The 27,484-nt window shown below is 44.8% G+C and overlaps 1 protein-coding gene across 1 annotated transcript in view; it reads right to left on the bottom strand.

Moving 5' to 3' along the window:
• The window catches only part of LOC108797090 (thyroid adenoma-associated protein homolog), a 50,416-nt gene that overhangs the window by 2,267 nt on the left and 20,665 nt on the right, over positions 1 to 27,484 (bottom strand). Inside the window, exons 13-27 of the mRNA XM_018568655.1 lie at positions 22,502 to 22,654; positions 21,593 to 21,702; positions 20,304 to 20,461; positions 18,979 to 19,121; positions 16,321 to 16,500; positions 13,919 to 14,064; positions 13,696 to 13,824; positions 13,151 to 13,255; positions 11,612 to 11,806; positions 11,362 to 11,512; positions 11,051 to 11,276; positions 9,740 to 9,967; positions 8,349 to 8,553; positions 8,031 to 8,228; positions 985 to 1,211 (exon numbers count right to left, since the gene is read on the bottom strand). Coding sequence (XP_018424157.1) covers positions 985 to 1,211; positions 8,031 to 8,228; positions 8,349 to 8,553; positions 9,740 to 9,967; positions 11,051 to 11,276; positions 11,362 to 11,512; positions 11,612 to 11,806; positions 13,151 to 13,255; positions 13,696 to 13,824; positions 13,919 to 14,064; positions 16,321 to 16,500; positions 18,979 to 19,121; positions 20,304 to 20,461; positions 21,593 to 21,702; positions 22,502 to 22,654 — 2,554 coding nt within the window. The remainder of the gene's footprint in view (positions 1 to 984; positions 1,212 to 8,030; positions 8,229 to 8,348; positions 8,554 to 9,739; positions 9,968 to 11,050; positions 11,277 to 11,361; positions 11,513 to 11,611; positions 11,807 to 13,150; positions 13,256 to 13,695; positions 13,825 to 13,918; positions 14,065 to 16,320; positions 16,501 to 18,978; positions 19,122 to 20,303; positions 20,462 to 21,592; positions 21,703 to 22,501; positions 22,655 to 27,484) is intronic.

The raw sequence follows: 27,484 nt of genomic DNA, 5'->3' as shown, positions 1-27,484 counted from the left end.
ACCTAGCCCCAACCCAAACCCATAAAAACAAAGTCATGACAAAAATGGAACACTTCCCCCTATCATGTAAGGTTCACAGAACTTTCAATAAATAGAACCCAAGAATTAGATAATACAAATAAGGGTCAAAATGGGATCTGTCTGAACTCCCATTAATGCAGATCCTGATATTTAATGTGGAAGTTCACACTCATCAGTTAACTTAAAGAGCCATATAACGCATGTACCTTGATAAATACATAGCACGATGACTTCTGTCCAGTAATTAGCATTGGAAACAAGCAGCCATTTACCAGTAACACCATGCAACCCATGGTGTCCCTCAGCCCTCCCATAGTATGTACATCTTGTGATTGTAAAGCCTGACTAGGAAATACTTTCTCTGTGCCTCATGCTGTCAAAGACACAGATAGCACAAAGTGTGAGTTGCTTGATATCACTGGTAAATCACCATTACATAGTTAGTCAGGATGAAAAAAGACACAAGTCCATCGAGTCCAACCTATAGAGATACAGATACCGTCTGTTTGCAATGCCGATTGCTGGGCAACCCGGATCGTGGACAGAAATCAAACATGGTGCTATCCATTTATGCAGGTACATGTGTTACATGACTGTTTAAAGTTCACTGATGATTTCTAGGGTAAACTCCCACATTAAGTACAAAGCAAGTGAGGACAAATAGTGATAGCTTGGATAATGTCCCAGTGGCATCACTTTTACAGTTAGGACAACGCATCAGGCGGAACCCAGGTAGATGATATCTGTGGAGTATCTCATGAGGTAAGAGTACCACCAAAGTCCTCGGAAACTGTGTGCATTTATATATTCTATACAACACAGTGGGCCTATGGGGTTGACATTATAATACAGATATGGTAGGTAATATACAAGAAGTTGTTTTGATATTATATCCAATCAGATCCACCCCATAATTTCTCCATGTTTAACATTTACAAGCACCGGTATCAGACTCTCACTTACTCATATGTCAGCAGCAGGCTGAGTGTGGCCAGTGCATAGCCTTGGAGCTGAGGTCCTCCTTTTCTAGACTCCAGGAGGCGGAGGAGGACGTTGGCACACTTGCTTTTGGTGTGGGGAGGGTATTGAACAGGGGGAGACGGACAGACTCTGTGCAGATGGACATAGCTCTCTAAATACATGGTGAGTTTTAAAGGGTGATCTTCTCCCAACATTTGGTATAACGTATTCTGGAATGTAAACATATGCACAATGTGATAGGAAAAGGAAGAAGGAACAGAGCTACAAGGATGAAAACCATCATGCATTGCAAGCAGGCATGGTAATAAGCTGGAGTTTGAAAACATTCCAACTTGAGTGAGAAATACAATAGAACCCGTAACCCCAGGCAGCAAGACCAAGTCATTAAACCATTTACCAAAACCACAGAGATATGAACCCAGCTTCTCAGTTATACGGTAAAGAAAGGACATGGACATCTATCCAGCGAGACCAGATGTATTTGAATTTATGCATAGAATAGCATAAAAAATACACGTGTCTTTCATAGGAAATGCATTTTCTTAATTCAGCTAGCCATTAAGCAACTGTGGGCAGATTTGGAGAGATCCATGTCACTACTATCATTCTCCTAGCAGCGAATAGTGATCTAGTGAGCCCAATACATATAGACTTATCGAACTCGGAGGATTCCAAATAACCGAGGATACAAGCCAGAGGATTGACACTTAATTTTTCAATTTAGGACACCTTCATAAGAGATGAATAAGGGAGCCTTGCGTGTGACCACATCTACCACAATTGGGATCAGATCTAGCACCTATTTTGCAAAGGAATTCAGGAGTGTGATAAACCCTGTGTAGGATAAAGAGCTGAGTAAATCTATGTGAGATGGAGAGTGACACCTGTTGGGCAGACTGCAAAACGTCCTTCCCAGACCTCCGAATGAGGACCTACATCCACCTCCCACCTACCTTTACACAACAAGGTAGGTGGGAGGTCCTGGTATCAAAGTTGCACAAGGGGTCCCCATTATGCTATGTGTAGTAGTTGAGTAGCAAGGATGTAGACCCAGGGGTTCGGGGTCGTGAGACCCTCTGTATCTTTGGGGTACTGTAAATATTCCAGTTTGATCCTAGGGAATTTACTTTTCCATATTAGCATTGACCCTCCAAAACAAGGCAGAGAGTTTCCAACAAGCTGAGTTATGGTAAAGCAGGTAGGGCCTCCAAATCATTTTCGAAAGGATAGTTTGGCCAACTACAGGAAGAAAAATTGTACAACAGAGTTTGCATTGGGAATTAAATATAGCAAGCAAGGGTGAGATTGAGAGAGACGCAGTCCGCAATTCGATTCGAGATCAGTACGCCAAGATATGTTTTTGAGATGCGAGTTTGATATGTGACAGCATCGGGCTAAGAGAATCCGCATAAGGGTCCAAAGGGAGTAACAGACTTTTCCCAATTAATGCGTAACCTTGAGTATCTGCCAAACAGTATTAGGGAACATGGCGCAGGAGAGGGTAAAGTGGGTATCAGACAGAAGTGGAAACATTTCTTTGGCATAGAGAGCCACCTTTTCTTCACACTGGGCCCAACGAAAACCTACCACCCCCAAAGATTGATTCAGTAGACCAGCCAGGGTTTTTTTAGTCATGGCAAAAAGCAGCTGTGACAGAGGGCAATGGAAAAGGAAGATAAGTGAATACCATTTACACGAAAAGAGCCCATTTTTCCAAGCAATTGAACCCAGCTACAGAAGGATTTCCCAGGTCACAATATACTGTCAACAGCTTTAACAGCATCAAGAGCCAGTAATGCCCTGTTACCAGTAACATCTATAAGGGCCTGAATGTGTGTTTTATATATTGGTAGCCGTGAAAAGATTTGGCATGAAGCCAATTTTGTCCGAGTGTATAAAGGTGCCCATACACTGCTCGATTCTCGTACGAGAATCGGGCGAAATCCCGCGATCGTACGAGAATCGAGCAGTGTGAACTAAGACGTGCGACCGTTTCTACTGTACGGTCGCACGTCTTTTGTCAAGCCAACATGTTCGAAAACCCGCCGAGAATCGTACGATTCTCGGCGGGTTTCTAGCCTGCTCGCCCGATAGCTGCGGAACGGGCCTGTGTGCGCACGCGCACACTGCCCGTTCTGCATTGCCGTCATCGGAAGCCCGCCCCTCAGCGTGGCGGGCTTTCGATGATCGCAAGTACGATCTGCCCGTCCAAGGTGGGCAGATCGTACGGGCTTTCAAGAAGCATACGACCATCGCAAGACAAAAGTCTTGCGATGGTCGTAAGGTGTATGGGCACCTTAATAGTGGTAATGACCATGTTAAGCCTGTTGGCTAATACTTTAGCCAGGATTTCCACGTTTGTAGACAACAAGGATATAGGTCTGCATGAATCTGGAAACAGAGCATCCTTATCTTGTTTCGGAATCAGTACAATATCTGGTACATAAATGGCGGTAGCTGACCAGCAGTAAAGGAATCATTTAGGGTAGTCAGACGAGTCAGAAGCAGAGACGGCTCTTTTATTATTAGGCGGTCGCCTTACTTAGGCCTTGCGGCCGCCTAATTTGCCCTACCGGCATATTACCTTGCAGCCAGGTAACGTTATGAGCTCTCAGCCCTGTCGCTGTCAAACTGAGTTTGACAGCGACAGGGTTGAGAGCTCATCCGTTTCCTCAGTCCGTCCATTCGGCTGGTGGACTTCTGGAACTCCGCCCATCAGCCAATAGGAATCGATCTCACCCCTCCCATCCACTGCGCGAGGATCCCAATCTGGCTGGGAGGGCGGAGTTCAATCTGGCTGGGAGGGCGGAGTTCAGTCTGGCGGGGAGGGCGGAGTTCAAGCTGGCTGGGAGGGCGGAGGTCAATCTGGCTGGGAGGGACGGAGTTCAATCTGGCTGGGGGGGCGGAGTTCAATCGGGCTGGGAGGGCGGAGTTCAGTCTGGCGGGGAGGGCGGAGTTCAAGCTGGCTGGGAGGGCGGAGGTCAATCTGGCTGGGAGGGACGGAGTTCAATCTGGCTGGGGGGGCGGAGTTCAATCGGGCTGGGAGGGCGGAGTTCAGTCTGGCGGGGAGGGCGGAGTTCAAGCTGGCTGGGAGGGCGGAGGTCAATCTGGCTGGGAGGGACGGAGTTCAATCTGGCTGGGGGGGCGGAGTTCAATCGGGCTGGGAGGGCGGAGTTCAGTCTGGCGGGGAGGGCGGAGTTCAAGCTGGCTGGGAGGGCGGAGGTCAATCTGGCTGGGAGGGACGGAGTTCAATCTGGCTGGGGGGGCGGAGTTCAATCGGGCTGGGAGGGCGGAGTTCAGTCTGGCGGGGAGGGCGGAGTTCAAGCTGGCTGGGAGGGCGGAGGTCAATCTGGCTGGGAGGGACGGAGTTCAATCTGGCTGGGGGGGCGGAGTTCAATCGGGCTGGGAGGGCGGAGTTCAGTCTGGCGGGGAGGGCGGAGTTCAAGCTGGCTGGGAGGGCGGAGGTCAATCTGGCTGGGAGGGACGGAGTTCAATCTGGCTGGGGGGGCGGAGTTCAATCGGGCTGGGAGGGCGGAGTTCAGTCTGGCGGGGAGGGCGGAGTTCAAGCTGGCTGGGAGGGCGGAGGTCAATCTGGCTGGGAGGGACGGAGTTCAATCTGGCTGGGGGGGCGGAGTTCAATCGGGCTGGGAGGGCGGAGTTCAGTCTGGCGGGGAGGGCGGAGTTCAAGCTGGCTGGGAGGGCGGAGGTCAATCTGGCTGGGAGGGACGGAGTTCAATCTGGCTGGGGGGGCGGAGTTCAATCGGGCTGGGAGGGCGGAGTTCAGTCTGGCGGGGAGGGCGGAGTTCAAGCTGGCTGGGAGGGCGGAGGTCAATCTGGCTGGGAGGGACGGAGTTCAATCTGGCTGGGGGGGCGGAGTTCAATCGGGCTGGGAGGGCGGAGTTCAGTCTGGCGGGGAGGGCGGAGTTCAAGCTGGCTGGGAGGGCGGAGGTCAATCTGGCTGGGAGGGACGGAGTTCAATCTGGCTGGGGGGGCGGAGTTCAATCGGGCTGGGAGGGCGGAGTTCAGTCTGGCGGGGAGGGCGGAGTTCAAGCTGGCTGGGAGGGCGGAGGTCAATCTGGCTGGGAGGGACGGAGTTCAATCTGGCTGGGGGGGCGGAGTTCAATCGGGCTGGGAGGGCGGAGTTCAGTCTGGCGGGGAGGGCGGAGTTCAAGCTGGCTGGGAGGGCGGAGGTCAATCTGGCTGGGAGGGACGGAGTTCAATCTGGCTGGGGGGGCGGAGTTCAATCGGGCTGGGAGGGCGGAGTTCAGTCTGGCGGGGAGGGCGGAGTTCAAGCTGGCTGGGAGGGCGGAGGTCAATCTGGCTGGGAGGGACGGAGTTCAATCTGGCTGGGGGGGCGGAGTTCAATCGGGCTGGGAGGGCGGAGTTCAGTCTGGCGGGGAGGGCGGAGTTCAAGCTGGCTGGGAGGGCGGAGGTCAATCTGGCTGGGAGGGACGGAGTTCAATCTGGCTGGGGGGGCGGAGTTCAATCGGGCTGGGAGGGCGGAGTTCAGTCTGGCGGGGAGGGCGGAGTTCAAGCTGGCTGGGAGGGCGGAGGTCAATCTGGCTGGGAGGGACGGAGTTCAATCTGGCTGGGGGGGCGGAGTTCAATCGGGCTGGGAGGGCGGAGTTCAGTCTGGCGGGGAGGGCGGAGTTCAAGCTGGCTGGGAGGGCGGAGGTCAATCTGGCTGGGAGGGACGGAGTTCAATCTGGCTGGGGGGGCGGAGTTCAATCGGGCTGGGAGGGCGGAGTTCAGTCTGGCGGGGAGGGCGGAGTTCAAGCTGGCTGGGAGGGCGGAGGTCAATCTGGCTGGGAGGGACGGAGTTCAATCTGGCTGGGGGGGCGGAGTTCAATCGGGCTGGGAGGGCGGAGTTCAGTCTGGCGGGGAGGGCGGAGTTCAAGCTGGCTGGGAGGGCGGAGGTCAATCTGGCTGGGAGGGACGGAGTTCAATCTGGCTGGGGGGGCGGAGTTCAATCGGGCTGGGAGGGCGGATCGTCAGAGACGTAGTCAGCAACGGCTGGTCCTGCACGTTCCCGCCCGCGAGACGCTCCCTGCACAGTCCTGGCGAGAGGCAGCCTTCACAAGCTACAGAAATGGTGAGAACCCTGTGGAGACCTTAGAGAGCCCTGGTTTAACCAGGGCTCTGTGGGGTCTCACCAGCTGTCTGTGGGGTCTAACAAGGCTGGTTAGACCCCCACAGAGCCCTGGTGAGACCCCACAGCACTCTGCTACCCTGGTGAGACCCCCTCAGAGACCTTGTGAGTCCCCAGAGAGCCTTGGTGAGACCAGGGCTCTCTGGGGTCTCACTAGGGCTCTGTGGAGTCTTTACAAGGCTGGTTAGACCCCACAGCGCCCTGGTGAGACCTCACAGAACCCTGCTACCTTGGTGAGGCCCCCTCAAAGCCTTGGTGAGACCCCACTGAGCCTGGTTTAACCAGGGCTCTGTGGGGTCTCACCAGGGCCCTGAGGGGTCTCACCAGCCTGGTGAGACCCCTCAGAGCCCTGGTGAGACCCCCACAGAGCCCTGGTTAAACCAGGGCTCTATGGGGTCCCACCAGGGCTATGTGCGATTTCACCAGCCTGGTGAGACCCCTCAGAGCCCTGGTGAGACCCCCACAGAGCCCTGGTTAAACCAGGGCTCTATGGGGTCCCACCAGGGCTATGTGCGATTTCACCAGCCTGGTGAGACCCCTCAGAGCCCTGGTGAGACCCTACAGAGACCTGGTGAGACCCTACAGAGACCTGGTTATAGCCGGGCTTTGCAAGGTCTCACCAGGGCTCTGTGGGGTCTCACCAGAGCTGGCGATACACCACAGAGCCCTGTTGAGACCCCACAGAGCCATACTTTAAACAGGGCTCTGTGGGATCTCACCAGGGCTCTGTGGGGGTCTCACCAGGGCTCTGTGGGGGTCTCACCAGGGCTCTGTGGGGGTCTCACCAGCCTGGATAAACCCCACAGAGCCCTGGTGAGACCCCACAGGCCAAAATGGGGGCCTCATGTTTAGGTTTCGCCTAAGGCCTCGCAAACTCTAGAGCCGCCTCTGGTCAGAAGTAATACAGAACCATACTGCTTGTAGTCTTCAATAGGCAATCCATCAACCCCAGTGGCATTGCAATTGGGAAAGCCAGCGGTCCAGAAAATCCCTATCAGAGTCCGGGAGCAGAGGGAGGGAGATCTGGGTCAAGAAACGAGTGAGACTGTTCACAGCATATTAGGTATACTGCAGATTTTAAACTATTTTTACCCAAATGTATCCATAATTATACATTTTTTAGGTCTGCCTTATGCATCTATGTAAAAAATGCTATATATAAATGCTGGTATAATTCTGTGTAAAATATTCTCAGATGATAAGGTTGACACACCAACAAAAGAGGACTTAATACAAGGGGCCCGACACAGTACATCATGATTATACACAATGCAATTTTAACTAAGGGAGGGTCTTCTTATCCATCCAAAAAATCCTGGGATTTAGGAATGTGCCCTCTTTGCAACTGATTCACTACCTCTGGTGAAGTTCCAACTGTGGCGATTTGTATTTTGATTGGGGTTGGCCTTCAAAATGTCCAACCCAATTACATGCACTTTGTCCGCACTCTCAGTTGTACTGTCTAGGGGCAAAGGAGATGTAAGCACAACTCAGTGAAAGGGATAGAATTTGGGTTGCACATTTCCGTGTCAGTGTCGGTATTCATTGGGGCAATCTCTCCAAAAGGACACAGACAATTTGTTTTATGTAGCATGGGGTAGAGTTAGAACTTCTGGACTTCCTTCCTTTGACACCTTTGCGGAACTTAGCCCTTTCAGCCTGTTCTGGGAATGGGTTTTACCAGAACATGAAAGAAGAAGATATCTCCCAAACAGGGACAAAGACAGCACAAAAAAACCACCTACCCCTTCTTTGCTCTACTCAAGAGACTTGCAGGGAAGTGTGTAACTTCTGGCAACTAACATTGTGCCGCAATGTAACAATGCTGACAGGCAAAGAGGTTAGAGAAACATATTAACACTTTTTTTCTTTTTCGTACCTGCAATATGTCCACAAGGGAATGGCCCAGCGCAGTGGGAATATCTCCTAACTGCTGATCAATCAGCCACTTGAGCACAACTGTGTCTCCATCCAGCAGAAGTTGGCACACAAATCGGGAGGCTTCGAGGCCTGAGGGACTAGAAGCTTCATTGCAGAGGTACCGCACGCATGCTTCATGGTAAGTCTGAGCTCCCACCTATTAAGTAAAACATGATCGCAGCTTTATGGATTAGACTATCAGTCTGCCTCAAAAAAATAAAATAAATTAAAAAAAGCCTAAACCATAAAAAATAAATTCCTTATAAAATGCTCTCACCTGTGTGAATGGCTCCTTTGCACTCAACTCCTTACAGACAGCCACCTGAACTTGCCTGGCAAAATCCTCTCCACAATGAGGTGACAACAGTGTCAGAACATCCAGGAAAACATGCCGTATAAGTGGGCACTTCTGAATTGGCGACATCAGCCAGAACACTGAAAGAAGGTGCTGGGACACTTCCTGCCTAGCATCTTCTAAAATACTGAATGAAAAGGAAAATAAATTATATTTCATATCCTACCAAGACTACTCAATACAGTGGAGATCTAGATATATATGTTGTATCCACCTTCAAAAAAATAAGGGATATTTCCTTGGCCTCCAAACATTTGCTGAGCACCCAGCCTAACCATTGCCTCTTTTTTCCAGCCTGATCTCCACACAGATTGTAAATTTAGATGACAGAAATGACTCTTGGAAGATTCCCAAGACTGATGCACATAGACTTTGACACCTCTGAATGCACATTTATTTCTCATACCTTATAAGCTTCTGAAAAAAGCAATCAAATTTGCTCTGTTTCTTACAGAAAACCAGGTAGTGTATGGAAAGCATTAAAAATAGGTAAAGTGGACACAGCATGACCAAAACCCTCCAATGAGTGCTAGCTTGTATGCTCTATCAGATGTGATGAAATGTAGCCTTACAAGCCCTGATAAAGGAAGGTGGATTGTTTGGCCCCCGAATACGCACTGGATGTTTTTCTTTTTTGTGATATCTGTGGATTAATAAAATACAGTTCTGGACTACTGATGTGTTTGAATGCTCCTGCTTGTTCTATTACATGCTTTGAGAAGAGCTGCCGAACTCAGGCATTTTGGACCCACCTCTGTCTACCCAAAGTTATTTATTGATGTGTGGGCACTCATGGAAAAAGATTCTTCACTTCTGGCAGTGGGACAGGAAGAGAGGGGAAACCTTCCCACTGGAGACAATAGTAAAAAGCTGGCAGTGATTAAAAAGCCTGGTCCACATTAAAAGGAGAATTATGGGGAGAGTGAAATACACACCTTCAATGTCACACATCGGCTCTATAGATTGAGAACTGAGCGATCACATACCACTGATCACTCAGTTCATGATCTTCTCCCTGCAGAGAGTGGTGACTCTCAGTCACCGTTCCCCGCAGGGATTTCCCCCTCCCCTGTCCATGTTTTCAGCGCTGACTGGAGGAATGAACAGGGGAGGGGCCGGGCACAGCTGGTACTGGCTCTAGAAAGGCAGAGCCAGCTGTCAAATCAATATTGTCGGAATCCATCCCAGCTGTAGCGCAGTCAGCATATATTGGGCGATAGCCTGCTATATGCAGAGTTTTGGGTCACAGGAGGACAACAATAGATATGTGGCAAAATATCCAATATAGTTGCACCCTGTTAGTGTACACTTACAAGTTTCCCTTTGGAACTGAAGACAGCAGAGCATAAATGTTCTGCAATTGTCCATGTAACGCGTTGTGAGACACTCCTTCATTTCGCCGTGGAAGATCGAGTATCAGCTGAAGAAGTAAGTTCCAACAATCCTTCTGCTGTACAACAGGCACAAGAGCTCGAGCAGCAATGATACGCACTGCATAGATAGGGTTTTCTCTCAGCTCCAACAAAGGCCCTATCAGACAACTAACAACAAATAATCTGTTATAATCATAGCACATGATAACAAGGATACAGATTTTAATCAATAATGCTCTACTAAATAGGCTGTTAAGTGTAATTATGGGGGGCGGGGGGAGGAGGCTCAAGTCACCATGCCTAGCATTTCATTCTAGGTGAGCCATCTGCTGATCTGTGGCCAAGCATAAGTAGTTAAAAAAACCAAACAACTTCATCTAGATCAGTAGTCTCAATGTACCGACCCGTGGGCCAGTTGCGGCCCGTGATCCTGTACCATGTGGCCCGTAGCCAGCTTACAAGTCTGGTACACGGTCACGGACCGCGTACCAGACTTGCGGGAGCAGCTACACGGTTTGCATCTCTGCAGACCGCATTGCTGCTTCTGTGCCGGCACTCGGATCCTTTCGGCCGGCGTCTTCGCTAGACGCTGGCCGAAAGGATTAGATTAGTAAGGTTGAGAGAGAGAGAGAGAGAGAGAAAGTGTATTAGGCTCCATTCACACCTGTATCTTTAGGTGCAATTAGGGATTCCTGCATCAGGGGAACATGCGTTTCCTGCATCCGGAATACCTAATCTGGCGTTTACATGCGGGCGCTGTCACCCATTCAAGTTAATGATCAGGTGACAGCAGTTGCACACCGCATGTAATGATATGTGATATTATTACGTTTGGTTAGGAATCAGTCACTCTCACTGGACGCAATGATTGTGCATTCAGGGAGAGTGTTTTCTAACCGCATGTAATAATATCACATTTCATGCGGTGTGCAGGAGTTTACATGCAACTGATCATTAACTTGAATGGGTGACAGCGGATTCCTGCTGCAGGAAAACGCAAGTTTCTGACGCAAGAATCCCTAATCGCACCTAAACCTACAGATATAAATGGTGCCTTATTGTGTGTGTATTGGGGTCCGTAGTACCATACCGAATATAGTTAAATTTTATTTTAAAGTTTGAAATTTGTCGAGCGGCACCCATGGGAGAAAAAAATTTGTCTAGTGGCCCCCGAGGGAATCGAGTTTGAGACCCTTGATCTAGATTCTTCATTCAGCATTCAGACAGTATATACAGGAAATAAATAAGAACCTGGCATCAGTGTCTTCTCCAGGTTGTAGCTTGGCAAGAAGGGTGAGGATAGGATGTAGACTGGGGTGCAGCATTTTCTTTCTATTTCTAGCCATGTGTAGTTCCCGTAACAGAACATCCAGCAGGCCTGGAAATCTCCGTAGCAAAGCTCCGACATGCAGTGTGCTCTGCAAATTGCTATCCGTATCACTGCGCGATAACTCTAGCATGCCAACTGTGAGAGCAGCTGGATAAAACAGGAATATATTTATATTGTTAGTACCATTCATTTACACTAACATGACATGGAGAATAGAAATTACACAACTTACTGAAAAGCTGCAACGCAGCATTACGCATAGCCCAGCATGGGGAACTCAGACTGATGAGTGCCAGAGACATCATGGGAACGGCATGGTTGAGCAATGTGGAACGAAGGCTGGCTGAGCGCAGCATGCTCTGTAGTGCGTGAACTGCTGTAACCTTAAACAGAGCATACAGAATAATACAAACATTTCCTTCTAAGCTCCATTCTCTATTACTTTACACTGTGATTCTATGTGCGTTCTATGGTTCTCTCACCTGGGGCAGGTCTCGTGTTTGGTCCCAGTTGGTGGGAAGTGGCTTTTTAGCCAATGTTAGTAACGACAATACACAACTTTCAAGCAGTGGGTGTTGTGATCCCTCTGCTGATAGGATACACTGCAAGAGAAGAGGGAAACCAGCAGCTCTGCGAGTGACAGAAAGGGAGGTCCGAGACTGGACCACAAGCAATGCCTGTAAAATACAGATCACGTCATTTAAAAGATACATTTGGTGGTACTCCAATTGGATCATGTACAGTGATTTTTGGTTGTACCCGAGTTGCTTTTCTTCCCTATACAAGTCAATGTTAATGCAAAGCAACTCAAAGCACCCAGTCACAACCCAGAATTAGTTTGAAGCAAACTCTGTAAGCAGCTCAAAGCAAAGTCAAAAGTCAGAAGGACCTGTAAAGTACCGTATTTTTCCGTCTATAAGACGCCCCCAACTTTTCTTACCCAAAATTCAGAAATCAATATTTTCAATGATATTATGCATCACACTTACCTCTGAGCCAATCACTTTATTCAGCCTCTGTTGCATCACTGGTTTCGTCATCACTTTTAGCTTCAAACATATCAGTGTCTTCAACTTCTGCTGCATCACTGCTGTCTGCTGAGTCACTGTCTATATATACAAGATCATCCTCAGTTCCGTCCATGGCTTTGCTGATTCCACATTTCTTGAAGGACTTCACAATCACCTCTTGTTTGACACCATACCATGAGTTTAGAGAGTTTACAGGTTGTTCTTCACTTTCTGACATTTTTATGGTCACAGAATGCTCTGACGTTACCGCTCTGGGCACTGCCTACACGATCTCCCCAGCAACAGCTCACGTCAGGTTCAAAAGATTTATGACTGGAGGAGAACTGTTATCTTGTCTCTGCACTCCATGAGGATAGTTTTCAGTGGTATCAGCACTTTCAAAACCGCGGCCCCCATGTATAAGACGCAGCTCTATTTTTAGATAAAGATTTTTATGAAAAAGTAGCGTCTTATACACGGAAAAATACGGTACTGCATTTGGCTTGATTTGGAGTTTGAAGCCTTCATGAATTATAATACAACAATACCAGCAACTAGTAATCATTCCCCACCTAATGAAAATAAACATGACAAAGTCACATCAACTTTGGCTGAAAGAATATAGCTTTAGCCATCATCACAAGTGTTGTGTATTTTAAGAGTGAATATATAATGCAATTCACCAAGCAAGGCAACCGGGGAACTCCAGCTGTGGTGTAGCTACAAATGCCATCATGCTTTGGCTTCTGGGGCCATACCGGTGGTTGTCAGACTTTCAGTGCCTCCTGAGATTTGTAGTTCCAGAACAGCTGGAGTGTCAGTGTTGCCTACCTCTGGTATAATATAGCAATTGAATAAAATATTGCCCAACTAGACACTAATCCAATTAAGAGAATGTATTCTACAACTAAGCAGATAGTTTCTAATCCTCCAGGTTTTGTTTTTGCTTCTTCTGAATAAAACATTTAAAAGCAAGATTAGCTTTATATTGATGGACAGTTTGCAACATACCTGTTCCATCATCTCCTTTGGCAGATCTCTCAACTTCGGGTCTTTATGACGAAGCAATGCAGAGCAAAGTTTAGTAAATCCTGCACTGCAGCCATCTACAGCCCCCTGCAGGATACACAAAGAACATATCAGACCCAAAAAGACATGAGCAATGCGTGATGTGGTTTGCTCATCAGTATGCACAACTAGAAATTTTGAGATGCCTTAATTTTAAAGGACCAACTCCAGAACTACCAGGACTTAAAAGCATCCCAAATGTATTTAAGGGGAATAATTTGAAATGTTTAATGTCCTGGATTAATCCTAATAATCATGCAGCAACTTAGTGTTTTATTTCTAGAACCACTGTTACAAATAAACGGTAACAAAATTACTGGAGCGTGTGATTTGTTAAAATTCATATTTGTCACTTACTCTACTGGAAAGGATAGGTTGGGAACTCAGAATTATGAAACCTTACAACCCCTTTACAATGCACCATCTTAATCAACATTCCATCAATAATTGATCATGACCTTCTGCACCATATAGGTTTGTATACCTACCCAGTGCCGACATTTTATGAATATATCATGATATGCAGCCATAGAGCTCTGTACTGCAGAGAAGGGGATCGAAGGAGCAGAACCAGAGATCAGTTTCTCCACTAGAGGCCCAAGAAACATTCCAATCTCCTGTTAGATTAAAACAAAGTTAAAGGAATGATGAACAGATCTAGGTTTTGCCATTTGGTTCAAATAAGGTTATAACTCTTCCTGGGCTTCTTACCTTTAATGAGACCCAGAAGCAAGTCATGATGAGGCTGTGTTCCTCTGAAAGAAGAATATCTCCTTGTACTTCCTCCTGACCTTTCCCATGTGCAATCAGGGCACGGACGGCATTTCCCATATCTTCCAACGAAGGAGCAGCTATACCTGAGTGGCAAGGAAGCACTGGTTTAAAGTTACTACACTAGTCATTTCATCTCCATTTCTGACCACACGGGTGCAGTATGGCCAACTGTATGCAACTTTGCATATATTTTTATTCTCTGAATAAAAAAAATCAATAATTGTAACACCACTATTTACTATAGAACTAAAGAATAAAGAGAGCTTTTCAAAGAGTGAATGGCTGGATTTTGCACACCACCTGACAATGCCTTCAACTCTAGGGGAATCTACTGGTGAGATCTTTGTGCTTGGGTTCCTGATTATGTACACCAACTGTGTCCATCAAAAGGTGGTACCACACTCCCTGCTGGATTTTTCCATTTGTTATTAGGAACAATGAAACAATGGGTCTTGGAACGCACACAGATAGAAAGGAGCAAAGTCAGGTCTTAAGCCAGGGAGATGTCACAATTTGAATACCTGAGATGCCAGGGGCTAACCCAGCCCATCTAGTATCATCTATAACAAAAGAGCAGCACCACAGCCTGCCACATGTGCACGTCCTGCTTACAATCTAGGTCCCTTTAGGGCCTTAAAAGCAAATACTCAAGACACTAAGCTTTCCCACAGCTTGGATAAATACCTCTCCGAAAAAATTCTGTAAAAAAAAGTGTATGCAGTAAGCTTCGAGCATCTTTAATGAGGTCTTTAGCACAACCTTTATCTATAGTTTGGGGATGTAATACACTCATTAAAAGGGGATGCTGCCTAAAACAGATTTAAAAAAACAGGTTTTAAAACGAGCTTCAAGTAGTGCTAAAGAATGGGTGAAAACATGCAAACAGCTTGTTTAACGTGACAGCCAGAACTCTCATTAAGATATTTGTTAGTATCCCATTACTGAAGCAAATGGGTGTCAAGGCTTTAAGCTCTGCATTTGCAAATGCTTTGTAAATGCTTCCTGTGCACAGTGCTCGTCAGAATAGTAAATTATAATAATGAATGTGCTGCGCTTCAACTAGAACAATCATATAAATAAACAAATCTCTATAATAAATATGTGCTAAACAATACATGCAATCAAAGTGGTCACAATTGGTTTTCTTGTAAATATCAATCCTTCATGATAAATTTCCCCCTGGAAAGTTCAATCTTATATTCCGTGTTCACATGTGCACAAACGTGGATTCACACGTATAAAGTGCTCAACATTTGTCCCACGTGCACCACACTCTTTATCCTTCCACAGTGAAAGTTCTTTATACAAGGTCCATACACCAATCCCAATTATCACCCAGGTGCTCACCCTTCTTAGTGGACCGCTCACCTTATAAGTAGGCCTAAGCAGGTCTAAAATCGCTTTATAGGATCTCCAACCGATTTTATTCAAAGACCGTATCTCCACAATCGTTACACAGAAAATTACGTCAGCATGTCATCATGACCATATCCAATAAAATATAAAAACAGCCCATACCGTAAAACCATTAAAAAAAAAAAAAAAACCTCACATAAGGAAAGTTGACATAAAACTGCAAGATGTATGCCTGACACCTCTCTCTCCGTGTCACTGTATTCTCTAGGTGCAAAAATGGGTCAAACAGGAGCTGTGCTGCTGACTAGTGTGGGCTCGGGCGTGCCGAGCCCGCCAGAAAGCTGACAGCGCCAATTACAGGTACTGAGACATTTTCCCGGTTCGCAGCTGCATAGATCGGGAAATGTCTCAGTGCCTGTGATTGGCGCTGCCAGCTTCCAGGCGGGCTCGTCACACGCCGGAACCCATCACTACTGCTAACCATGCAATCTCCAATCCACGTCTGCGAGACTCCCTCCTACGTGTTACGTCACAGTTGACATCATCTGTGGCTCCACATGTCGATCTTACTTGAAGTTTTATGTCAATTTTCTTTATGTGAGTAAATGTTTTGAATAAAAGGAGTTTTTTCATTTCTATTATGTACCACAGAAGTTGACAAATCGCTGCCTCTATAAAACAGGAGATTTGTTCCTTGAAATTTACACTGTCACAAGGGAAATACGAGTAATGCCACCATTGGCCTCTTGAAGAATATGATAGTTGCCTAGCTAACTAATGTACTTTTGAGTCGCAGACCCAGATCTCAATACTCGTTCCTGGTCAGTGACTCAGAAAGCACTGAAGCCATAGCCATATGCATGACAGTCAGGAAACCAGCATTCTCATAAGATTTTAGTAGGGAGCCTCCATGATTCTCACAGGGCAGAGTCTAAAAATGTAACATATCTGGAAGAAGAAAATTAGACATTTAGATAACTCACCTGTTGGCTCATCCGTCCAACGTTTGTGCAGCATGCCCAGGATGAAAGATGTAATCTCCTGTAATAAACCCAACAATTCCAGAAGTAGACTGCACCAAGTAGAGGCAAGCTCAGCCTGGGAGAGGGACAATGATACAGAAGGAACCTCCAGTAGACATAACCGCAAAGCACAGAGCACTCCTATGGGCAGAAGAAATAGCCATAGTCATTCACTATGTCTTCTAAGTAATGTCGTACATGTTGGTGACATCAAATTTGAAAGCAATATATTACATCAGACCAAGATCATTTTCATTTTAGCCACCTTCTTGTATCTGTTTACAATCATCATTCATATGAGGATGTGGTTATGGGAGACTATGTATATTTAGCTTGGTTGAATGACATATTAACCCCATTTACTACATAAATAACAATTAGAACATTTTTGATTTGATCAAAAAAATTTGAAACCGAATATGATAATGTTGCTGGTTTTTCCCATGCATTTTATCAGTAATTCAAATTTGCTTTAGTCTATTCATGCACGTTAGGGTTGGTACACCTTGCCATTGCAATTTTATTTGATTTAACCACTTCGGACATCAAACATTAGATACGTCCTGAAAACTTTAACCAAGTTTCTGGGCTGTGATCTCCTACCTCTCTGCTTTTCTTCCCCTACCGCCATTATTAAAAACTAGGAGGTGCACCGAAATAGAAATTTAAAAACCAAAACTGAAATAGAAAAAAAAATTGTCAGGCCGAAACCGAAAATGTTTTTATTTTAATTTTCTAAAATATTTAATTTTAATTTATTTTTTATAAACGTTTTAATTTATTCATTTTGTATTAAATATTTTCATTTTTTACTTTACTTTTAGGGGCTTCGGGGAAATATTAGGGATCTAAACAGACCCCTGATATTTCCCTTTTAAAATCGAAAAAGAGATTGAGAACACAGAGCCCTCAATCTCTTTTTCTGTGTCCCCCGTTATCAATAAACAGGAATTCTCTGTGAGTGTTCCTGTTCATTGATAACATGAGGACATGGTATGTTTACTGTAACTACAATTATGAATGAACAGGAGGGGATATAGATCACTCCCATTCATTCATAATTGAGGATATATTAACCATACCATATCCTCAATTATGTACAATACACTCAGCGATCACTGAGTGTATGTAGCCTGATCTCCTCTCTGACACACACTGTCACAGGAGGCTGAGTGAGCGGTGCGAGAGGAGAGCCCAGCCTCCTGTGACAGCGCTGTCTCCACCCCCCACACCGCTCTGCCGCACTGTGATAGGCGGACGAGCGGTGTGGGAGGAGAGACACCGGCCGCTCACAGCGCTCTTTTCCCGCAGCGCTCGGCCGTCACTTTCTCTCCTCCCCGCTGGGACACAGATCAGAAGGAAAGAAATCACGGAGGCGCCGATGTATCGGCAGGAAAATTGCACTTTCGGCATTATGCCAAAAGTGCAATTTTCGGCCGATATGTTTCAGCAGCCGATATATTGGTGCATCCCTATTAAAAACAATTATTGGCTGTCAAAATGACTATGCTATGCATTCTTTTTTGTACCATTTTTATTTTTTCATTCTTTTGGCACAGCATGCCAAGTTATATAAATTTCCCTATTTACTTAGTAAATGCGTGGAGTGAGCATTTACTAAGTAAATAGAGACATTTTAATATAAAAAAGTCAACGTACTAGGGAAAGAGTGATTGGAAAATCTTCAAATGCTCTGCGTGTTACTGCTACCTATGCAAAAACTGCTTATCCCAGCAAGCTCTGAATATATCCATAGGCCATATAACTAAACAAAAAAATGAAAACAGAGTGCCCTGGATCAGCACACAGCACTTGATAGCTGCTGTGCAGAGGATTGTGAAAAATATCATATATTATTATGTGTACTCAACTTCTTTGGTCGACCATGACGAGGCCTGTTCTGAGTGGAACCTGTCCTGTTACACCGCTGTATGGTCTTGGCCACCATGCTGCAGCTCAGTTTCAGGGTCTTGACAATCTTCTTATAGCCCTAGGCCATCTTTATGTAGAGCAACAATTATTTTTATCAGATCCGCAGAGAGTTCTTTGCCATGAGGTGCCATGGTGAACTTCCAGTGACCAGTATGAGAGCGATAACACCAAATTTAAAACACCAGCTCCCCATTCACACATGAGACCTTGTAACACTAATGAGTCACATGACACCGGGGAGGGAAAATGGCCAATTGGGCCAAATTTGGACATTTTCACTTAGGGGTGTACTAACTTTTGTTGCCAGCGGTTTAGACATTAATAGCTGTGTGTTGAGTTATTTTGGGGGGGGGCAGCAAATGTACACTGATATACAAGCTGTACACTCACTACTTTACATTGTAGCAAAGTGTCATTTCTTCTGTGTCGTCACATGAAATAATAAAATATTTACAAAAATGTGGAGGGGTGTACTCACTTCTGTGAGATACTGTATATATTATTGTAAATATGTATAAAATAATATACTATATATAGATAGATAGATAGATAGATAGATATATATATATCTTCAATTATATATTTATTTGTTTCCGTGCATAAACATACCAAATAGTGTTTTCTTAACATTTGCCTGTAATTCAGCTTTAATTCCAAAGTTCTGAGATAGTAAACACCAGGGCTCACCTTGCATGGGCTTTGCACTTGCTGCTCCCAATAGGTTTCCCTGAGCACAACAGTAGTGATTCTGAAGCATCTTGGTAAGATGCATCACCAGCCCCAGTGCAGATAGGGGTACATGCTCTGACAGTAGCAAAGATGCATCTGGCCTGAACAAGAACAGAAAGAAAATGACATTAACATATGGATGTTTTCTGCACCTAATGTCACATATTCAAATATATTAACATCAGTGCAGGAGAGACACCACTGTGTACTGAACTGGACTTTATAGTCCATAAGCCAAGATCAGTTCTACGCAATGTCAGTTCAATGACATACTGCAGCCCTGTAACTATATTCCTGCATGCACTTTCCTATACTTCTGTATAGTGGTTTGGTATACATACATTTTATTTATTATTGTCAGGGGGAAAAAATGACGTCAGGTAAAAATTAAATATTAAATCATAATTTATCTGGCCAGCAGATGGAGATTTAGTCATTTTTTGGATTTTAAGTTTCTGATCACAATCTGGTATAAACAGTATATTTATAGAGCTCAATAGCTAAAGCTCAAATTTACACACACACACACACACACAAGTGAATGAGTCGAAAGAGTAACTCTTTCTGATGGGTAAATCTGAGGTATCAAATCAGAGACAGGCAGCCTGAAGGCAGGCAGCTACCTCTGTGCTGTCTCAAGCAGTCCCCTGGTGCTTTGGGAACCCTTAGTTGTGCATTAAATGTTTATTTGTAGCTCAAAACAATTGCATAAATATAGTGAAAAAGAAAATTATATACACTGCCTGGTCAAAAAAAAAAAAAAAAAAGTTACATTTCGTTGGACAGCCTTTAGCTTTGATTACAGGACACATTCGCCATGACATTGTTTCAGTAAGCTTATACAACGTCACAACATTTATTTCTGGCCAGAGTTGCATTAGTTTTTCACCAAGATCTTGTAGTGATGATGGGAGAGTCAGACCACTGAATAAAGTCCTTAACCGCACACCCCAAAGACTCTCAATGGGGTTAGCATCTGGACTCTGTGGAGGCCAATCCATGAGTGAAAATTATGTCTCATGGTCCCTGAATCACTCTTTTACAATTTGAGCCAGATGAATATTCCAAGATGGCATTATCATTTTGGAATATGCCCGTGTCATCAGGGAAGAAAAAAATCCACTGATGGGAAAACCTGATCATTCTGTATATTCAGGTAGGCAGCTGACCTCCTTTTTTGGGGACATAACATTGCCCAGGCAGTGTATAAAACATTAAAAAAAAAAACTTAAAAAAAATATTAAAATAAGTCAGATTAAAAAATTATTGTTTTCCTTAAATACCTCTGAAGCAATGTCTTTATAAGAAGAGCACCAGCTTCTGCCATGGGTACTCGTGGGCTGCAAAGGTATTTCTGGCCAAGCTCAAACAGTGAGATAGTTACTGAAGCTGGTGTAGGCAGGAAAAATCGAACCAGCAAGTCAGCTGCCATTTCTCTGATCTGTATAGAAGTAATGATGGAAATGAAAATATGAAGCTGGAAATATAATTAGACATTTTAAGCTCTTTATTACAAGTGGGCAGATCATGCAGTCGCATCAAAAGGATACCAGAATAGTGATAGTTTACGGGGTGTACTGTATCTAGGATGTATTTAAATTTGCGATCGTATTTTAATGAAAAAAAAGGAGGAGCAAAAAAACATAAATTTTGTATCTTTGCCCTGTGGCAAGCAAGATAGAATATGCGATAAAAGCTGGACTCCAGGCACATATGAAAACATTTTTTTAAATTCCCTTGTGTATTAGTTGAAAAATACTAGTACTTTGTCTAATCAGCTAAATACATTCCGGGTGCAGCAAAATAAAAGGCATAGCAAGTTTAACAGTTTGTTTTGTTTAGAGAGTAGCCACAGCCGGATAGAAATGCCTATCACCTGCTATCACTGCTCTCTGTGTGGAAGCAATAGTCTCCCTGCAGAGGCATCCCTTTAGAGTTGTAATCAGCAAAAGGTAATTTTTCCTGCTGACTGGAAAGCTCATACTCGGACTGTAGTGGCTGTGCTGGACCTATGCAGAGAAACCCCTGCTTCCATGCAGAGGTCCTTCTCTACAGCATGCTGGCAGGGGACAAGCTTTTCTACTAAGGATGCGGCTGCTTTTTTAAATAAAAGAATGGTAAGACTTTGCTGAACCTGAAATCCATTAAGCTGACTTAAGCTGAGAGTTCAGTTGGGCTTCAATTACATTTCTGCCATTGCTGACCTACTGACAGCAAATGCTAGTGGATTTTCTGAGATCAACCTCATAGATCTTCTGATAAAAGCTTGAACTTGCCAAGCTGAATAGCTGGAGTGTTTCAATGGAGGGACACCCCCTCGGTTCTTTATATGGCTCTGTAAGAAGTTTCAATTAGGCAGAAACAGTCAGAAAGGAGGCAGCTAGTACTTCTCTATAGAAAACCAGAAAAGCTATGCAAAAAAATGTGCATCTGGTATGAAAGTTAATTTCCAAAAAAAAAAAAACGATTGAAATATATATATATATTTTTTTTTCTCTTTGAAGTAAGCAAACGTGAAAATAACAAAAAATTCATTTCTGCCGAATAAGTGGACAAACCATCGTGGTGATACCTCATTAGTGCTGTCCTGCATACATCCCAACAGTGCGTGCATGCTGTGTGCTGACAGAAAATTCCAGCATCCTCTCTGCTGCGCATACTGTAGCAATAGTGACAAGTCTTCTGTAAGGACAAAGTGGATGCTTAATGAAGGCTGCATTCTAACCATTTTTAGAAAATTGCATGAAAAAACTCCATTCATAGATTACAAATAAAAGTAGAAAAATAAATAAATAAGAAGGAAAATACCAGTTAAGACATGGTAGGGATGTAAGCAAAAGTTTTAAAGCGGCAAAAAGTATTTGTGGTTATAGAACTTGGTATTATAATTTTATTATATAAAGGATTTATATAGCACCAACAGTTTGTGCAGCACTTTATGATTACAGTTAGAAGGCATTACAGGCATTACAGTTAGAATACAATTCAATACAAAATGGTTAGGAGGGTCCTGCCTATAAGAACTTACAATCTAAAAGCCTGTTAGAAGAACATTTTTATTTTACTAGGCCTCATTAACACAGGTTGAGGAACCAACATCAGGCACAGAAACAGTGACTTTACTGTAGCACTATGTAGGATTTTACAAGGAGCGCAATTCTCTATTTTGAAGTTTATTTACAATACAAGCAACATTGCCTGGCATTCCTCTGCTTGTACATAGGGTTTTTTCTGTGGCATACAATGGCCAGGACTACTAGTGCTGCACTAATGAAGCCAAAACAATACAATCTACTGCCTCTCCAGCAGGAAAGGCTATGTGATGCTTTAAAACCCACTAGGTTCGGAACGTCACATATAGGAGTCATACAAAGGCCTGTTCTAAAATAAATTACATACAATACAGAAATATTACAGTATAATTACAGTTTCCTATTTATATCTATGATCAAACAATTTTCCCCTCACAACAGTCACTTACGTGGTGGTTGCCCTTTCTTTTTCTCAGGGCTCCAGCAATCAGTACAGCATTCCAACAGAGAACAGAGGCTGAGCAGCGCACTGCATCTTCGCTGGTAGTTCCCAGCAGGGGACAGTGATGATATGCTCAACTGAAACAGCCATTCTGTGAAGTCTGAGCATGGAGAAGAAAAAGTTTTTAAAGCAAGACAAGAAAACCGTTACTGGTTAAAAATTAAAGACATTTGGGCTAATTTACGAAAGAATAATAGAACCTTCACTAAGCAAAAGCTTACACTTGGTAAACACATTACAATCTGATTTTATTATTATTATTATACAGGATTTATATAGCGCCAACGGTTTGCGCAGCGCTTTACAATATAGGGAAGACATTACAATCACAATACAAATCAAGACAAGATGGTAAGGAGGGCCCTGTCACTGAGGATTTGCGACATCCAGACGGATATGTCGGATAGTAGATTAGTGACACGAGAGGACACAGAGGGGGCGAGTTGTGGAGTAGAAAGATAGATTTGAGTGTCATCGGCATAGAGATGGTATTGGAAGCCATATGAGGTTATTAACTGACCAAGAGAGGTGGTGTAGATAGAGAAGAGAAGGGGTCCAAGGACAGAACCTTGGGGGACCCCTACAGAAAGAAGAAGGGAGGCGTTAGATTTGTAGGTGACGCTAAAGGAGCGCTTAGATAGGTAGGAGGAGAACCACGAGAGAGCAGAGTCTTGTAGCCCAAGTGACTGGAGTTTTTTGAGGAGGAGCAGGTGGTCAACAGTGTCAAAAGCAGCAGAAAGATCTAATAGCAAGAGTAGGGAATAGTGGCCTTTTGCTTTTAGCAGTAAGTAGGTCATTAGGGAGTTTTAGGAGAGCGGTTTCAGTGGAGTGTAGGGGGCCAGATTGTAAGCGGTCAAGAAAGTTGTGATCAGCGAGGTGGCGACTTAGGCGGCTGTAGATGAGGCGTTCTAGGAGTTTGGAGGTGAATGGGAGTAAGGAGATTGGTCTGAGATAATTGAGGTCGGTAGTAGGGATGTCCCGATGCCACTTTTTTAAGACCAAGTACAAGTACTGGCCCTCATGTACTTGCCGATACCAATTACCGATACTTTTTCTTAAAAGGGACAGGTGACATTTTTTTTAAAAACCATACAGACTAATAATTTTAGCCCAAATTCTTTACTTCTCAGCACTTCTGCCCCCCTCACTCCAGCTCTCATCTGTACCCACTTCCACAGATCAACAGTGGGTGGAAGCAGCCTGAGCACCCAGGGATGTGGGCATGTGCCCTGGGTGCTTGACAGTACTGATACCCATGGTCATGGATGGTGCATACACATAGGGACAGTGAGGACCCCTTATCGTGAGCATTGCAACTACTGACTTCTTTGCTATTATACATGTGTTCAGCACAGGCCCTTACTCACTCTTGCCAATGGAGGTGCCTCACGAGGTGCCGAATGCTTTTTTTCCCCCCGAGGACGTCGGCGGCCCTGAGGGGCTGAGCGTCGCGTCACTGTTGTGGGCGGAGCTACAGGCGGAGTCCTCTGGGCAGTCGCTGGCCAACCACATTAGGACCCCACCTGGAGCGCCGCCTACAGCAGTGACATGATGCTCCTCCAGCCTGCCCAGAGGATGGTAAAAAGGACCCCATGGTAAAAAAAACAGTGCAAGCTTTGGCGCTAGGCATCGGGGCATTTTGACAAGTACAAGTACTTGTCAAAATGCCCTGTATCGGGCCCGATTCCGATGCTAGAGGTATCGGGACATCCCTAGTCGGTAGGGTCCATTGAGGGTTTTTGGGGGTATTGGGGTGACCAAGGCATGCTTCAGAGGGGAGGGAAAGATTCCAGTAGAGAGTGAGAGATTGAAAATGTGAGCAAGAGAGTCTAGGATAGAGCAAGTGGGTGACCGAAGTAGCGGTGAGGGAACAGGGTCCAGGGGGCAAGTGGTGAGGTGGGTGTCGGAGAGAAGCTTTGTAACCTCCTCTGTGGTGACGGGGTCAAAAGAGGAGAGTAACAAGTGTGATGGAGGAGCTCCTTTAGATATACCAACTACTATATAGCATAAGGGCCTGCCTGACTAGACACAAATTGATTGGAAATATAAGGTAGATAATTATATTACATAGTTTTGGTAAAACTAAAGTTGATTGAGCAAAGATTGTAGTCATATTGTAACTTGTATGGCAGAGGTGGGCAACTCCAGCTGTTGTGGAACTACAAGTCCCATGAGGCACTGCAAGACTGACAGTTACAGGCATGACTCTCAAAGGCAGATGGATTTGGGGATTTGTAGTTAAAAGTAAGATAGCGGGATGGATTTGCCCACCCGTGGTGTATGATGACCCTTACACAGATGGCTCTTACTGTTTAAAGGGAGAGTAGGTGGCGAAGGCATATAGGAGTGCATGACGTGCACCATTGTTATCACAGTGGTCCTTCTGTACAGTTTGCAGCTTATTCCTTGGAAGTATTAAAGTCTTTAAAGAGTAAGACCTGTCTATGTAAGCTTTTGCCTTATCAGTAAATCATTCTATGTACTTTCTGGCAAATATGCAGCATGGCTTTGAAACCAGTGATGCCTTTGTTTCAAACATTTTCAATACCAATACTATTCTGAGGTATTCATAAACACAATTCCAATGTCTTCTATATATCCAACAATTTAGAAAGCCATAAATCACATTAGAATTTTTTGAGGACAAAGAACCTCTAGTCTTCTATAAATGCAGGGTTGCCAACCCATTTCCCCTTTTTTAACAGACAGCTCAAAACTTTTAGGAGATGCATTTGTCATGACATTATGCTAGATTACTAAAGGCGATGATGCCTTGTGTAACCAAACAATGGTAAGCAGGTTGTAGTGCTGCACATACTATCAGGTGTTTTACCGGCAAGTAAAACATAACTATTCAAGCACATATCACATCGGATTCGGATGACTGGGTTGTCCTGGACAATACAACCATTATAGACCTTCTTTTTCCCCATCAACAACCTCTCATTTAGCCCATACCTTGCCAGGAGGTTGTCAAGAGTTGCTACCAAGCTCCATCATGTGATCTCAAACCAAAGCAGTCCAGATCATATGGTCACAAGTCACGAGGGTGTCTATTTTTGACCAGAGTATTTTCCCAAAAACATGACACATGCAATAATTTTATTACTATCCAATATTTTTTTTTAAATAAAATGTACTTTTCAATTCATCAAATGCATTACTGCATGGATCAACTGAATTTATAGCTTGCATTTTATTTTACCAAATGAACGAATAGAGTTAAAATAACTCATCTATCTTAGCAAACAGAGTCTGAATGTCTTCTAGTTCTGCAATCTAATAAGGGCAGGAACAAGGCAGAACATTTTGCACCAATACCATGCATGGTAGCCTCCATGTATTTATATGAAATTCTAGGCATACATAAAACTGAAAAGTGTTTAAAAACTTAAGCACATCACATTAACATTTAGCTGATATCTTTTTCATTCAAAAAATAGTGACTACATTTCACTTTTATTTTAGGAGACAGGTATTACAAGCTTTCCTACTTCCTCCAGTTGCTCTACTCACCTCTTTTTCAACCAAGAGGTCCTGCATTGTTCTGTGCACATACCACCAGCATTAAAGGTATATGGAAAGAAATAAAGGGCAGCCACTGCTGACCACCTTCTAAGAACACTAGTTGCCTGGCTGTCTCTGGCTGCACTGCTTTCTCAGTCACTGACCTGGAACAAGCATGTAGATTGGAAAGTCAACAATTTGGATCAACATACTTATTTTAGGTCAATTTCTCAGAAAGTACTAAAGCCGCTGGATCACAAAAACAGCCAAACAACTAGCATGTTCAGATGTAGAGGTAAGCAGTAACAGCCTCAATGGTTGCATTGTACAGAAAATCTGTCAGGTTGTGAATGTGCAATGGTGGCACACTGGGTCACATCAGTTGCACATATGCCAAAATGTCAGTATTTTTTTTTATACAGGAGGTGGGGACTGGTGCATTTTTTACAAGTAAAACACAACCTGGGTAAAATGTTACATAACATAACCCTTACACCAGTGGTTCTCAACCTGCGTAACCTCAGGACATGCATTTGTCCTTGGTCATTAAGTGGCGACCCAAGTTTGCAATGTCTGCACTGCAACGGAACACATGGCATTAGGGTTCTGTGCGTTCCGGTGCGGGCGTACCAACTGTGGGTAGGAGGTGCGTTTAGGGTACCATTCAAATGAATGGCAATGCTACTATGTGATTAACGCACTATACTAGTGTGAACGGGCCCTCAAAAACACTGACATACACACACAGACACACTCCGAAATGTTTTTCCTTTCCACCCAGTCTCCCTACCTTACGAGAACTGGAGTGGATCCTCAGTCTGGGGTCCAGTGTGGGCTGATATGCTGTGATGGAGCTCCATCTATACAGGTGAAACTCGAATAATTAGAATATCGTGCAAAAGTTCATTTATTTCACTAATGCAACTTAAAAGGTGAAACTAATGTAGCGCTCACCCCCGAAGGAGCCGCTGAATATTGAAATAGGTTCTCCTACCTGTTGGTTCCAGCTGCCAGTCCCCTTTGATCAGCAACAGCACACCGACACTCACGGACAGAACGGCTCGAGTCTTAGGGTCTTTTTAGGGTATTTATTTGCAACATCAATAGGAGAGAGAGGGTTTAGGATCTGTAGGATGCCATTGGAATCTTCTGAGGACAGCTTTCTCCCCTAGCAACCGCTAAGGCCGAAATCACTGCGATCTGGTCCCAGAGACCAATGGTAGTAGTAGTAGTACTGTGAACAGATACCTGGAATAGGGTGTGGGATCTCCCTTGTGGGTCCCAGACGGACGCTCGCACCAGCTCCTCTGCGGTACCCCTCAACAAGCGGACTCCTCCCCGACCCAGCTTCCATCAGGTATTTTCCTCTTTAGGATCTGGAACTTCTGTGCCCTCAGCATCTGCAACTGCCAAGGAGCACTCC

Source organism: Nanorana parkeri, unplaced genomic scaffold, assembly GCF_000935625.1.
Source record: "Nanorana parkeri isolate BGI_ZX_2015 unplaced genomic scaffold, ASM93562v1 scaffold1225, whole genome shotgun sequence".
NCBI lineage: Eukaryota > Metazoa > Chordata > Amphibia > Anura > Dicroglossidae > Nanorana > Nanorana parkeri.
Note: the sequence above shows the minus strand (reverse complement) of the source record. Positions and strands in the feature narration are given on the sequence as shown.